General features: G+C 47.5%; 1 protein-coding gene across 10 annotated transcripts in view; it reads right to left on the reverse strand.

The window, feature by feature from the left end:
* RYR1 (ryanodine receptor 1) overlaps positions 1–15,460 on the reverse strand; it is a 135,095-nt gene that overhangs the window by 4,608 nt on the left and 115,027 nt on the right. For 8 of the 10 annotated variants that reach the window (XM_087876533.1, XM_087876531.1, XM_087876532.1 and 5 more), the window contains 13 exons: positions 12,035–12,116; positions 9,828–11,128; positions 8,661–8,749; positions 7,580–7,784; positions 6,979–7,065; positions 5,605–6,002; positions 4,612–4,654; positions 3,151–3,281; positions 2,537–2,597; positions 1,087–1,233; positions 842–976; positions 569–725; positions 322–386 (listed from right to left, as the gene is read on the reverse strand). In XM_087876533.1, coding sequence (XP_087732659.1) covers positions 322–386; positions 569–725; positions 842–976; positions 1,087–1,233; positions 2,537–2,597; positions 3,151–3,281; positions 4,612–4,654; positions 5,605–6,002; positions 6,979–7,065; positions 7,580–7,784; positions 8,661–8,749; positions 9,828–11,128; positions 12,035–12,116 — 2,901 coding nt within the window. Of the gene's footprint in view, positions 1–321; positions 387–568; positions 726–841; positions 977–1,086; positions 1,234–2,536; positions 2,598–3,150; positions 3,282–4,611; positions 4,655–5,604; positions 6,003–6,978; positions 7,066–7,579; positions 7,785–8,660; positions 8,750–9,821; positions 11,129–12,034; positions 12,117–13,215; positions 13,246–15,460 lie in introns of those variants that run through there. The other 2 variants (XM_087876528.1, XM_087876534.1) reach the window with 2 other exon arrangements.

The following is a 15,460-nucleotide window of genomic DNA, read 5'->3' on the forward strand; positions in this document are numbered from 1 at the left end:
GGGTGTGACAGGCAGCACTCGGCCTCCTGCACCCCCCTGGGAGCAAAAACAGGCTGCGCAGGGGCTGCGCCACACCCTGCCACGCACCGTTTTGGGCCTATGAGGCCTCCCTGCGCTTACCTGGGAGCCAAAATGGGGTGCGCGGGAAGGGGCGGGGTGGGGCAGGGCAGTGCCAACCAGCAATTGAACTATCGGTTCACCTGAACTGGCCCAAACCGGCTGAATCCCATCACTGGGTTGGACCAGAAGACCTTCAAGGTCCCTTCCAACTCTCTTATCCTGTTATTCCACTAAAAATGACAGAGGGGTGATTCAGCATACCTCCATGTCCTCCTTCACTTGCTCCTGCTGGTCTCTCAACTCCCCAAAGGCATCAATAATCAAACCTGGAGAAACGGAGAAAGAAGTCCAGAAGTCGAAGAGAAAAGAGAAAAACCTGACTCTGAGTCGGCTGCTGGAGGGGCTGGGGGCCGACAGGCCACAACAACAGGTTAGAATTAAGGAAGTAGACGAGAGACACAGTGATACAGCAGAGACTCATGAAGGGGTGCAGGCCCACCCATCTCACCTTGGATGATAGCCAACAAGATGACAATGACAAAGAAAAAGAAGGTGATATCAAAGATCACGCGGTAGAGCTCATATTCATCTCCAGCTGGATCTTCAATCTCATCCCCGATGCCGCCTCCGGCTCTCACTCCAACATACATGTGGAAGAGGTAACACTGTTGGGAGGAGAGTACAAAGCATCCACACTCAGGCCACAACTCATCCTTTCCAACCCCGGAGCCTCCAGATGTCCAGGAGAACATCAAGTCTAGGAAGTCTCATTGCCCCTCACCGTCATCATATCATCACATTTCATATCCGGCTCGTCCTCGTCTTCGCTCTTGTTGTAGAACTTGCGGAAGAAGTTGAAGGCCACCACGGTGTAAAGGTAGACAACCACTGCCAGCAACCCCACGGTCATCATCAGCTGGGGAAAGAGGACACAGATGCAGGAGATGGTCAGTTGAGTAGCAGGAAAGAAGAGCTTTCTCTTGGTGCTTATGGAGCAGAGGATTCCTCTCCCTTATCCCAACTGACCTGTTTGCCATTGTGTGTGACAGAAGACAGGATGGTCCGTAAGGTCTTGACGCCCATGGCAATGTCCAGAAGATGGCAAGCGAAGAAGAAGTTGTTGTAATGGCCAAGCACGGACATCACCATGTACCAGAAGAGATACAGGAAGGACTGAAGTGAGAAGGAGAGAAAGAAGAACTGGATGGAGAGCAAATGAACGATGTCCTTGAGGTCTTGATAGTAGGAAGAGGAAAGTATCACTAATATCTTCCGTCATTAAACTTTAGACTAACAATAATGAAGTCAAGAACCAAAAGAGAAGTTGCTTCTTAGTTTCCTTGTTTCTTCGCTTACAGACGGAATCTTGCCAGACTAAAGCAACTGTCTGCATAACTTGAGATGTATTCTGTGAGCTGCTAAGGAGGGACTGTCTTAGCCCTCTTCCTCCCTCCCAGGCATGCCAAACTCCGCTGCCTCTTTGCCCTCTGGGAAAAAGCCCCTCCAGACTACAGGTTGTCCTCAACATACGACAGTTCGTTTAGTGACTGTTCCAAGTTACAACAGCCCTGAAATAAGGCTGTTATGGCTGTTTTTCAGCATCCTTACGACCATTCCAGCATCCTTATGGTCACGGGTTAAAAATTCAGATGCTTGGCAACTGAATATTTATTATAAATATAAATATAGGATATTTAGGATAGTTGCGTTGTCCTGGGGTCATGTGTTGTTGAGTTGGTGTTGACCCTTAGGAGCCACGGGGACAGAATTTCTCCAGGGTGAAAGGAGTGTCAGTATACAGGAGTGGCCAAAATTGTGGAAACCTTTTGGGAAAAGTGTATTTTCTAAAACTAGCTAATAACACCACTTTTTTTTTGTAGTAGTACCATAAAATTATATTATCAATGGAAAGATAATTTAATCAAGAATATAATGCAACAACTTTTATGAAGGATTTGCTATTAGAATAGCAATTACAGTATAAAGAAGAAAAGTGAAACACGTTGAAAAAATGAGATATACAAAAATTATCCCCATAGAAAAAAACCAGGTATTCAAAAATGATCCCCATGTCAGTTAATTCTTAGTTGGGTAACCTTTAGCATGAATGACGGCCTTACAACGTCTTCCCATGGGGTGAACCAAGTCTTTGAGTTCTGCAGCTGTTATCATGTGAAACCAAGATTGAATGATGGCTTCTATTAACTGGGTTTTAATGCTGGGTCGCTTCTGACTAACCAATTTCTTTAGTCGGCTCCATAGATTTGCAATTGGGTTAAGAAGGTCTGGGCTATTCCCAGGCCATTCCAGCAGTGGTATAGGATTATCTTGAAACTCAAAAAAAAAAGAAGTGGTGTTATTAGCCATCAAACCTCAAAAATACGCTTTTCCATAAAGGTTTCTACCATTTTGGCCACTAACTGTAGATAATTCAATAGTGAATTTCTCTGCCCTGGTGCTACATCTTCTTACTTACGTTATCCGTGAAGACGACGCCAAGTTTCCAAATCTTGTACTTAATGTCAATGGAACTAACCCTGAGAGAGAGAGAGAGAGGGAGAAATCGCAATAGCACTTAGACTTATATACCGCTTCACAGTGTTTTACGGTTTACGATCGGGTTACTAACTTACCAATGGCAGTGATTCCCTTAACAATTGTGCCACGAAAGGTTGCAAAATGAGGCAAAACTCACTTAAGCAAATGTCTTACTTAACAACAGAAATTTGGGGTTCAATTGTGGTCGTAAGTTAAAGACTACCTGTACACTACGGTAATGTGAGAAAACGTGTTATAGATACTAAGGAAATATGAATTCCCTTGAATTACAACTTAAAATGCTCCCTTTGTCATCTACCTGTCAAGGGTGACGATGCCAATCTAAGCATTACCTAAGAGATAACAAATTAATAGAGTCTGAAGGGACCTTGCTGGTCATCTAGTCCAACCCCCTGCCCAAGCAGGAGACTCTACATCTGGCTCTACCTAGGATCGAACTCACAACCTCCTGATTATCAGGCAAGAGCTCCACCTCTAGGCCACTGCACTGCTGCCCCATATCTATCTTTGCCCTCCTGTTTTCTTTCTCACCAACTCAAGAACGACGTGTCCGGCTCGGATTTCTTTTCATTTTGGGCTGAGATTTCCAGGCTGGCCAAATCGATGCCCAAAAGTTCTGCGATCCTTTCTCGACCGTAGATGTCGCCGTATTTATCCAGAACCTGGAAAAGAAAGGAAAAAGCAACAATTACGCATATTTTAAAATGGCAGCCATGCAGCTAGTCCTCAACTTAGGACCATAACTGGGATCGGAACCGTCCTAGCAAAGTGAAGCGATCATCAACTGAGTCATTCCCAAGCGCATGACCTCTGGTCGATAAACAAATCACACGGTTGTTAAGCGAATCTGGCTTCCCCAATTAACTTTTCCTGCCAGGAGCCCCTGGGAAGATCAAAAATTGTGATCATGTGACCCTAGGACCCTATGAAGATCATAAATACACGCCAGTTGCCAATCGCTCAAATTTTGATCATGTGACCACAGGGATGCTGCAATGGACATAAATGCGAGGACCAGTCATGAGACACTCTTTCAGTACCAGCATAACTGGTCATTAAAAAAATAGCCGTAAGTTGAGGACTACCTGTAGGGATAAATTCTTTTAGCACCAATCAGATTATCTCTGCCCACCCTACCTCCTCCGGATGACCCCAGACCAGGGGTGAGATCCAGCAGGTTCTGACAGGTTCTGAAAAACCGGGAGTGGAAATTTTGAGCAGTTTGGAGAACTGACAAATAACCACCTCTGGCTGGCCCCAGAGTGGGGTGGGAATGGGGATTTTGCAGTATCCTTCCTCTGGAGTGGGAAGGGAATGGGGATTTTGCAGTATCCTTCACCTGCTACGCTGACCAAGCCACACCCACAGAACCAGTAATAAAAAAAAAAATTGAATTCTTAAGTAAAAAAAGAAAAGAAAATTGGAACAATATATGATTATGATTTTTTTAAAAAAATTACTTAATTGGTATAGTTTAATAGATAGAATTTGGGATAATTGGGAAACTGCATTAAATAGCATTATTTGAATTAAGAACTATGTTTAAATGTTAAATTGCTATATTTTTAAGATTAAAGATAAGATTTGAATTTGATAAAGTAATTATGGAATAAAGGTTTAATGAGCATTATGAAATATAAATATGTTTGAACTGTATGGAAATGTATTATGAGTTATTAATTGAATTAAGATTTAAAGTGGATTAATAGAAGGGTAACTTTTTGATTAAGTAAATATGTCTTTTTTTTTTTTTTAAGATGGTATTAGTTGAATATGTGATTTAAGATTAAGAAATAACTGTAATGGCAAAATAGAATAGATAAAATTTTGTTAAAGATGACAAAAAAATTGAACAAATAGATGACCGGATCAAAGCTCTGTTCTGAAAATTTGTATGTTTGGAAAAAAAAACAAAAAACTTTTTTTAAAAAATTGAATTCCATCACTGCCCCAGACTCGTTTCTCCACCCAAGGGCCCTTAGGCAATCTTACCTTTCTTTTGATGAACTTATCCCAGTAATTGCTCGGGAACGACCTGCCACAGACAGAAAAAAATGGGAAGCAATTTTTAAAAAGCCGTCAGGAATATAATTCCCCCCCGTCCCACATCCATAAAGACCTTCCGTTCCCTTTTAATCCCCCTGCAAAGTCCATTCCAGCCTCTCCCTCCTTTTGCAAACTTATTTTGCCATGAGTTCAGATCCCGCCTTAGCCACAAAAGCCAGGCTGGCTCAGGAATTCTGGGAGTTGAAGTCCAAAGATCGTAAAAGGGCCATAGATGCCTGCCCTCAGCTGTAGACCCAGAAAAAGCACACCATCCGGCCATACGCAACTAAGACCAAATTGGCCAGTAAAGAACTCTTAGTAGGAGGACATACAGAGCGTGGAGGCAGAGTCAAGAGAGCAATTAGCTTGGAGTCATTACGTTCCCATAAATGGTCTGCCCAACTCCTCTCGATTTCCGTTAACTCAGTGGTGAAATGCAACATTTTTTCCTACTGCTTCTGTGGGCATGGTTTGGTGGGTGTGGCTTAGTGGGGGTCATGGGTGGGCATTTTTTTTACTACCAGTTCGGGCGAATAGACAGTAAAAAATGTTTTAAAAAAGTAAAAAAAAAGTTCCAACAATCGCATGGCACAGCTGATTGTTGGAACCTTTGTTTTACTTTTGAAAGCATTTTTTAACTACCGGTTCAGGCGAACCGGCCCAAACCGGGAGCATTTCACCTCTGCGTTAACTCTTAGCTAGTGCCAATTTAGTGCTGACTGTTAGTAGTCTAGACTCTTGTGTATAGGTATGAGTAATAAATCAGCTTCACCGGAGCTTAACGTGTGCTCCTGATTCTTTGTGCCTGACATACTTCCACCATTTGCAATTTTAGCTCGATTACATCAGGGGCTCAGAACTGACTGGGGTTGCCATAGCTTGGAGAGGTAGGGACAGTTCTGAGGCCCCCCATAACCCATTCCCCCTTCCTTCACTCACGGAGCGTTGAGTACCAGGCGATCCCACTGTCCTTTGATGTCGTCATCCTCCGGTTGCTCCGTGATATACAGCCCGCTAAACTCCAACGTACGGGCCAGCTCCTTCTCGCGCTTGAAGATGACCAAGGGCACCTTGAGGCAGTTGTAGCCGATGATGCAGAGGAACGCCACCAGGGTGTGAACGATGGACAGGAATTGTAAGGCTGGCTGCATGTAGCCCGTGCTCTCCTCTAGGAAGAAGTAGACCACGCTGTCTTCCTCGTCCTCGTCCCCGTTGCCGTCCCCGTTGCCGCCGTTGTCATCTCCACCAAAGCCGGAGCCTGCCCCAGATCCGGCATCCAGATCGCCTTCAAGACCAGAGCCCTCAAACTCTTCCTCACCAGGTGGCGTGTCCGACACCTTCGGAAATTGAAATTGTAACAAGACGAAGAGACTCAAGATAGATGAAACAAAAATGAGAGGAAAAGCTAAGGTCCAGGCCTACAATCCTGGCTCTTCTCTAACTTTGGTCTTCTGCTTTAAGGTATTATGACCACCTATATCCCAGGCTGATGTCTATTCCTTTCTCTATCCCAACCTCTTAATACAAGGGTGTCAAACTCAAGGCCTGTGGGCAGGATCCATCTTGCGGGATGCTTAAATCTGGCCCGAGGGGCCAGCCTGGAAATAGCAAAGGACCAGCCGTGTGACGCACCCCACTCCCGGTGCCCCGTTTTGGCTAGTAGGGTGTTGCAAGAGGCCGTCCAGGCTGAAAATGGGGTGCAGAGGGGGCCTTGAGGGGGCCTCACATGGCCCCCCATGCCCCATTTTGGCTGGCAGGGTGCTGGAGGAGGCATCCGTCCTCAACCTGTGCCCCGTTTTGGCCAGCAGGATATTGCAGGAGGCCTCCCAGGCTGAAAAAGGGGTGCGGGGGGTGGGGCTCCATGCCCTGTTTTGGCCGGCAGGGTGCTGCAGGAGGTGTCTGTCCCATATCTCCCCCCATGCTGATCCGTGGAGGAGAACTATAATGCTGATCCGGCCCTTGAAGAAATCCAGTTTGATACCTCTATCTTAATAGATTCCACTACCAAGTTCTTCTGGCTCCCAGATGCTCTGCTAGAAATGACTAGACCAGGGGCATCCAATCATGGCCACTTTAAGACCTGTGGACCTCAATTCCCAGAATTCCTCAGCCAGCTATGCTGGATGAGGAATTCTGGGAGTTGAAGTCCACAAGTCTTAGAAGCTGCCGTGGTTGGACATGGATTAAACTCTTAGCTTACTTTGGACCATCTCACCTTCTTCCTAAACTACTCGGGAAGCCCCGATAACGGGGTTCCTGCGTCTCTTCTACTCCCAAGGGACAACAACTCCCAACAATCCGCAAATCTTGTACCTTATAGAAAAGCAAGATGAAGTTGATGGCAAAGGCCAGGAAGAGGGCAAGGAAGCGCAGGTTGTAGAAATTCCTGGACAGGTAATTCTGAAAGGATGAGAAGATAAGGGTAAGCGTAACGCGACGGTCACTCCGCTTCAGAAAAGGGAACGTGTCACGATCAAACTCTTTCCATGTCCAAGTATTATGGTACCCAAGTGCCAGAGGTGGTATTCAGCCGGTTCGAACTGGTTCAGGCGAACTGGTAGCGGCGACTGCTGCCCACCTGCCCGGACGTAACGCTGTTCTATTTAGCCATGTTTTTGAGGTCCGGTGCATGTACGGAAGGTGCGCGCACGCGATGAACCAGTGGTAAGAATATGTGAAACCCACCGCTGCCAGGTGTCCCAGGAAGGTCACCGAGATGTTCCTGCTCAAAATTGGGAGGACTTAAGTTTCCTTATCTTATGGAGTAGTGTTTCTCGACCTTGGCAAGTTTAAGATGGGTGGACTTCAACTCCCAGAATTCCCCAGCTGAAGTCCACCCATCTTAAAACTTGCCCAGGTTGAGAAACATTGTTCTACAGCCCACACGATTGTCAACCCAAGAGAAACCCCTTACCAGGAATTTGACCCTCTGGATCTCCAACTCGTTCCAAAACTCTGAGCATCCCTGTTCCTCTTCTTTCTTCTCTGACCGTTGGACCACCTTCTTCTTCTTCTCCTCCTGGGCCGGTGGCGGTGATGGCGGCTCTTTCTCCTTGGGTTCTTTCTCCTCCTCTTTCTTCTCCTCTTCTTCCTTCGCAGCCTTCTCCCCGTTTTCCGCACTGCAAGTGGTGGTGGGGAGGACACAGAAACCGTGTTGCAGATTATCACACCCACCTTTTCCAGGCAACTGAGCCCAATCCCGAGAGAATCCAGGATTTCGGCTTCAGAAAACCAAGATGGTCAGCTGCCTTTCTCCACAAATGGAGCCAAGGATCATTACAGTAGCGGCCAAAATGGCCACATGGCTGGCTGAGGAATTCTGGGAGTTGAAGTCCACAAGTCTTAAAGCTGCCAGGTTTGGAGACCTCTGCCTTGGGCAATGAAAACTTATTATTTTTTTAGGCGGTTCTGATGAACTCAGCAACCACCGATGGTTGTAGGCCAGTGTTTCTCAACCTTGGTAGCTTGAAGATGGGTGGACTTCAGACTCAGGGCGGCTTACAATGCGTTAAGCAATAGCCTTCATCCTTTTGTATATTTATACAAAGTCAGCTTATTGCCCCCACAAACTGGGTCCTCATTTGACCTACCTTAGAAAGGATGGAAGGCTGAGTCAACCTTGAGCCTTGGTGAGATTCGAACTTACAGTAATTGCAAACAGCTGGTGTTAATCACCATGCTTTTAGTCTGCTGAGCCACCAGGCCCCTGTTGATGTGTTGATGATTTATGACATCCCTGGCTTTTGGGATCAAGCATCTTTAGAAGAAAATATTTCCATCTTTGGAACCCATCTTTGTTTGGTCTACTGTGACCTGCTAAGCCAATGTTTCTCAACCTTGGAAGCTTGAAGATGGGTGGACTTCAACTCCCAGAATCCCCCAGCCAGCGCTGCTGGCTGGGGGATTCTGGGAGTTGAAGTCCACCCATCTTCAAGCTTCCAAGGTTGAGAAACACTGTTGTAGATGGTTCTGATGAACTCAGCAAGCTACTCAACTCAGCTTTCTCTGGTTCTGCTGGGGGTTCCTCAATCTTCTCCAGCTCCGGATATGGCTCCTGCTCTTCTGCCACTCCTTGGAGATCCACCTTGAGAATCACAAGAACATCCGTCAATGAATTGGATCCAAGAGAAGAAACAAGAGGGAGGGGCATGACTCAGAAAAGAACATATTACAAGGACATCACTAGAATGGTAGTCTGTACCTTGAAGAAGGAAACTATGGATCTTGAAGAAGTAAAGTATGGACGATTAGGGGATTGGAGGCTCAAAATACATGAAGAAGACTTGCAGGAATTGGGTATGTCTAATTTAATGAGATTAGGATGGCAGTGTTCCAATATTTTCAGGGGCTGCCACAAAGAACAGGGGGTCAACCTATCTTCCAAAGCACCTGAAGTCAGGACGGATGGAAACTCATCAAGGAGATTTCCAACCTAGAACTAAGGAGAGATTTCCTGACAGTGACAACAATTAATCAGTGGAACTCCTTGCCACCAGAAGTTATGGGTGCTCCATCACTGGAGGTTTTAAAGAAGAGATTGGGCGGACATTTGTCTGAAGTGGGATAGGGTCTCCTGCCTGAGCAGGGGGTTGGATTAGAAGACCTTCAAAGTCCCCTCCAACTCTGTTATTCTGTTATTCCTCAATATCCATGGAGCCCGAAAGGACAAACTCCAGCCCTACTTTTGTGATATGAGGGGTCTGAGTGGCTTTCCCTTGCCTCTAGAGCTGAGCGCATATCCAGTCCAGGGGTGAAATCCAGCAGGTTCTGTAGAACCCGTAGCGGAAATTTTGAGTAGTTCGGAGGACCAGCAAATACTACCTCTCGCTGGTCCCAGAGTAGGGTGGGAATGGAGAGTTTGCAGTTTCCTTCCCCCGGAGTGGAGAGGGAATGGAGATTTTGCAGTATCCTTTCCCCTGCCCCGCCCACCAAGTCACACCACACCCACCAAGCCACGCCCACAGAACCGGTAGTAAAAAAATGTGGATTTCACCACTGATCCAGCCCCCTTTGCTTTCCTTCAAAACTGGGTTTGGGGATGAGGTTATGGGCTTCTCTTAGGCTCACGTTCCCTAAACGTGGTTTCTCTCCTCCTTTCCTTTTCCTCTTTGTCCACCTTGGACCTTCCCAGCAATTCCCACCCCCTCAAGCCCCAATCATACCAATTTCCTCTTGAGGATGGGTGTCCCTTCAGGTGTGGGAGGTTCCACTGGGGTGGTGTCCCCCATATCTCCAAGCCCACCAGGTGCATCGGGGGCCATTGAACGGAAATGCTCTTTCTTTGGATCCGCTCCAAAACCTTCTCCACCTTCAGCAGATGCTTCCTCCTTGCCGGGCTCCACAATATCGATTTCTTCTCCTTCTTCCATCACCTGCTCATCTTCATCAGAAGGAGCCATGTCTCCATGAACCTCATCCTGAGTAGGATCGGGCATGCTGGCCAACAGTTCGGTCATGGTGAGCTTCTTGGCCTCCTCCACCAAGCTGCCACCAAAGAGGGTGTTCCAGATGAGCAGGAAGAAGCCCTTGAGGACGCTATAGAAGAAGACGAGGATGCCCATTAAGATGGTGTAAAGGAAGGTGGCCACTCCCACGGCCATCTCTTTGACCGTCATCTTCTTGACTTTGCGGAACTGACGACGGACGTTGCGATAGGTGAACATGCGGAAGAAATTCAGGATGCTCTCCAGGAACTCCCCAAAGGCCGAAGATGCCTCTGAAGGTGCTGACGCATTCTCCGCTTCCCCACTTTCGGTGCTTTCTGCTTCTTCTTCCTCCTCTTCCTGTGCCTCTCCTTCCTCCTCTGAAATCTGGGAGGCGATCTGCATCTCAAAGATCGTGTCCTCACAGAAGTTGATGAAGAGCTCCATCTTCTCCGACTCGCCCCCTTCGTTGACCACATCGAAGATGAATTGTCTCTTGGATTCCTTGACCTGGGGCATCTCCCACTGGGTCTTATTGGCCTCGCTGATCTCAAAGTAGATGCGTTCAATGCGTTTGCTGGCACCCATGATCTCAATGCGGCCCAGGTAGGGATTAAAGTAGTTGAGGATGCATTCGGCCAGCTCCAGGAAGGTCTTCAAGCGGGCGTCGTGAGGCATGTGCTCCGAGAGATTTGTCAGCAGCACGGCAATGTTGAAGCCAATGTCTTTGGCGGGCTCCTGGAAACGGCTAGCAAACTCTTCATAGTCTATCATCTCATTCTCATCAGCCTCCGAGCAGGAGAGAAGGAACTGGATCTCCGATGGCGTGTACTGCTTCTGACTGTCCATGGCCTTCTGGAAATCCTTCTTGGAGATGAGGCCGCGTGGATCTGTGATGTAATCGCGGAAGGCGTCGGATGCCACAATGTCCTTCAGTTTCAAGAACATGTCGAAGAATTTGAGGATCATCTCCACGTTGCTGGAGGACTCCACCAACATGTCTACCATCTGCCGAGCGATGGTGCCGTGCACCACATTTCCTGAGTAGATACACCAAGGATACAAATTATATTTTGACAACACGGACGGAATGCGGAAGACAGACAAGAAAGTTATGGTGGCAGGGATATTTTGTTCCTCCCTCAAGAGATAGGATATGTAAGTCGTATCCAGATGGCTTTGTATCTTTGGTAGACGACACAATTACACAACGTCATAACTGCCCCAAAAGTGCTTTGTCAAAAGGCAACTGGATTTTGTTTTTCCTAGAAGACGTTTTGCTTCTCATCCAAGAAGCTTCTTCTCATCTCATCTTCTCATCTCATCTGAACTGAAGAAGCTTCTTGAATGAGAAGTGAAATGTCTTCTAGGAAAAGCAAAAAAGTCCGGTTGACTTTTGAAAAAGCACTTTTGGGGCAGTTATGACGTTGTGTAATTGTGTCGTGGGAATCTCCGTAGACAATTGTGTCATTTAATCTAGTAGTTATCAGGCTAGAAAGCAAGAAATCATGAGTTCAAGTCCTACTTTGGCCCTTGCCTAAGACAAAGGTCTCCAAACTTGGCGACTTTTAAGACTTGCTGGCTGACTTTGGGTGACTTTTGGCCAATCCCCAGGAGACTGGGAGTTCTAGTCCCACCATAACCATGAAAGCCAGCTGGGTGATTTAATGGGCCAATCATTCTCTCTCAGCCCAACCCACCTCACATGGTTGTGTCGTGGGGGGAAAAAAAGAGGAGAAAGGTATGTGTTGGACAAGTTCCTGGTCGTAAATCAAGGACCAGCTATATCTAGCATTAGCCTTCAGATTTTTGGCCAGAAACCCAGTCAGAGTCCAGCTGGAGATGCTAGAAACAGAGCCTAAGATCTTATAAGGCAGGAGGTTCTGCCTTTTAAGAAGCCAACATGGAGGCCAGAGATTCCTCCAGAAGGTTGCCAGGTTGATCACCTTCCAGCAGAGAAAGCAGCATCACCACCATGTCCTTTTGAAGGTCCAACAGCTCCTTCAGAAGCCCAATTTGGCTGGAATCCTGGAAGAACAAGCAGATGTAAGATACAGAATGCAATGAAATGAGACATATTTCTCCGGTGGGCCCTAAGGCCTCTTTGAGACACACCTCCTCAAGGATCCCCACAGGCCTTCTTCGCTTACAATCCTTCACCCATTGATAGTCTAATCTTCACCCACACACCAGTCGGCCTCCAGCCAGCCAGACCATCAAAACGCAATCGTTGATAGGTGTAAAGGAGAAGGTTGTGTGAATCTATGGGCAAAGGTGGGTTCATACAACCTGTGCTCTAAAATCCCTCTGGGGTCCCATAAGACGTGGACACTAAGTCTAGAGCAGGGGGTGTCAAACTTTATTTCATTGAGGGCCACATCAGGGTTGTGTTTGACCTCAGGGGGGCCATGGCTGGCTTGACATCACTCGTGTTAGGGGGAGCCTGTGGTGGCCCGAGCACCCTGCCAGCAAAGACCAGCTCACGAGCTCCGTTTTCAGCTGCCACAGCCTCCTGCAACCCTTTGCCAGCAAAAATGGCACTTGGGAGGCTTCAAGCAGTCCTCACGAGCTCCGTTTTCAGCTGGGACACCCTCCTGCAACCCCCTGCCAGTGAAACAGAGCTCAGGAGGGCCGCGTGCAGTCCTTCCAAGCTCCGTTTTCACTCACAGAGGCACTACGGACCAGTCCTTCGCTGTTTCCAGGGTGGCCCCCCGGGCCAGATCTAAGCACCCCCCAGGCCGGATCTGGCCCCCAGGCCTTGAGTTTGACACCCCTGGTCTAGAGGGAAGTTTGGGATCAGAAGTCAGTTTAGAGCACTTCACAACCGCGGCAATTTTAAGATGCGTGGACTACATCTCCCAGAATTCCATGGCTGGGGAATTCTGGGAGATGAAGTCCACTGAATGTTAAAAGTTACTGAAGTTGAAAAACATTGGTTTAGATATATCCAACCCGACCAGTTATGGTCCCCATGCGCTACACGTAGAAAAAACAACCACCAGATGACCTTCTGATGTATCTTTCCCGTAGCCTCCCTGTTCTTTTCGGAAGATGTCAACCCGGAACTAACCCCAAATACATATGCAGAGTGCATTTCTTCCTCGGAATGGGGTGGCGACTTCCTTACCTCAGGGTAAGATTCACTCCGAAAATGCTCCTCGTGGGCAGCGCAACAAAGAGATAGTTTGGTGAGGAAAGGAGATCATTCTGGAAAAATTTCTCCTCGCTGAAGTTGTCCCAATGCCTATTCCCCCACCCTTGTGCTCTGAGGAAGCTAGCTGGCATGAGGTTCTCCAGGCCACCTTCTCCATCTTGCTCTGATGTTGACTTAGAGAAACCTTCTCCAGTCTGACTTGACCTCAACTGGCCTCCTCAGGCTCCCCAACTGTGCCCCTCCATCAACGCTGCAATCAAGGCCCATCCATCCACCTTGCTGTTGGTTGTCCTCTTCTCCTCCGTCCTTCCACCCAAGGCCTCCCCCTCTATCCCTCCCGCTCCACCCGCCAGTGCCTGCAAGATTACCAAAAATGAGCTTGGATGGGAAAATGAGCCAGCAAGCCCGAGCAACGGTCAAGCATGGAGCCTTCAACCACCTCCTGATAGATGGAGGAGACGATAAAAGCGGAAAGGACACAGCAGAAAGGGTAAGCTGGATGAGAAACAAGAAGCAGCCACTGCAAAATGGACCAGATCAAACATGCTATTCCTCCACGTTCAAGTAACGGAGTAGGAGGCATCTGGCGGTTCGACGGAAGACAACATTTGTAGGCCAGGATTGAACTGCGAGGTCCTTGTTGCTTTCTGAGTTTGGTAGGTTTTCTTGCAGACGTTTCACGACCCAAGGAGGGAACATCATCAGGGCTAGAGGTGGCTTGCCCTATCAATGTTGTGTGTGTGTGTGTGTGTGTGTGTGTGTGTGTGTGTGTGCCTGGTGGCTCCCTGATTAGGATGTTGTTCACTGTTTGCTTGTCTAAGTTGGTAGTTTCCCCTACCAAGTTCCTTTAATCCTATCAAGGAACTACCAAGAGAGCAAACTCCACTCCCTTCTATCACTGATGACATTACCTAGTTGGGTCCTGAAATATCTGGAAGGAAACAATCAAGTTCAGAGAGCAAAAAGGACCCCACTGTTAAGATTTTAAGAGGGGTGGGATGAGAAGTCAAGGCTGCCTTGGCTGACCCTGACTCCGAGTAACCATACAGACACAGCTATAGGACATCTCCTTTTCAATATAACAATTCAGCTGACAGATCTGGGATTTACTAACAAGTTTACCAGCTTAGTATCAATCACGTTTACGTTCTGGGGAAATCAGCCCACACTTTATTCATACACATCAGCGTTTTTCAAGACTTGGCAACCTTTGCATTTATCGACAAAAGCAGAAAAGGAAGAGCCACAAATGAGTGGCCACCAAAATGGGTTGAGCTATGCTTTGGGCTGACTGCGGAGGCCCAACCTAGCCGGTAACTACGAAACCTTGAACTAGAAAAACCAAATACCTACCGAAGATGAAAATGATGCAGAAGCTCATCAGATTCTACAGGCTGCAAAATTCAGCTTTGGAGCTCCTGGGCTAAAGGATTAATTTAGTTTCCCGTAAACTACAATCTGGCTGCCACCGTCTGTTCATGCAAACTGTTAATCAGAATAGAGCTGGAAGGGACATTGGAGGTCTAACCCCCCGTTGTTCAAGCAGGACACCCTATACCAGGGGTGGGCAAATGTGGCTCTTTTACAACCTGTGGACTTCAATTCCCAGAATTCCTGAGACAGCTGTCTCAGGAATTCTGTGAGCTGAAGTCCACAGGTTGTAAAAGAGCCACATTTGCCCACCCCTGCCCTATACCATTTCAGACACGTGGCTGTCCAGTCTCTACTTAAAAACCTCCAGTGATGAAGCACCTACAACTTCTAGTGGCAAGCTGTTCCACTGGTTAATTGTCCTCACTGTTAGGAAGTTTCTCTTTAATTCCAGGTTGCTTCTCTCCTTGATTCGTTTCCATCCATTGTTTCTTATCCTGCCTTCTGGTGCTTTGGAAAATAAATTGACCCCCTCTTCTTTGGGGCAGCCCCTCAAATACTGGAAGACTGCTGCCATCACCCATAGTCCTTCTTTTCTCTTTCTATGGTGATTTAGGACAATTTAAAATCTAGACCTGGTCAACAGGATTGGCCACGAGGGCAGAATGGCCTTTTGGGGAGGGGGGGCAGTAAGCTCTGCCAGCTGGCCTGGGGTCCCTATGGGGTGTGGGGGAAGTGGCATTCTGGAAGTGGCTAATGGATAAGATAACACCCCACTTCCACCCCATAGGCACTGGGCTCCCTTCCTCGCCAACTTAGTCAATGTTGGAGGAGGAGGAGGAGGAGC

This window comes from Pantherophis guttatus, chromosome 10 (genome assembly GCF_059756535.1).
Source record: "Pantherophis guttatus breed Tessera chromosome 10, ASM5975653v1, whole genome shotgun sequence".
NCBI classification, from domain to species: Eukaryota; Metazoa; Chordata; class Lepidosauria; order Squamata; family Colubridae; genus Pantherophis; species Pantherophis guttatus.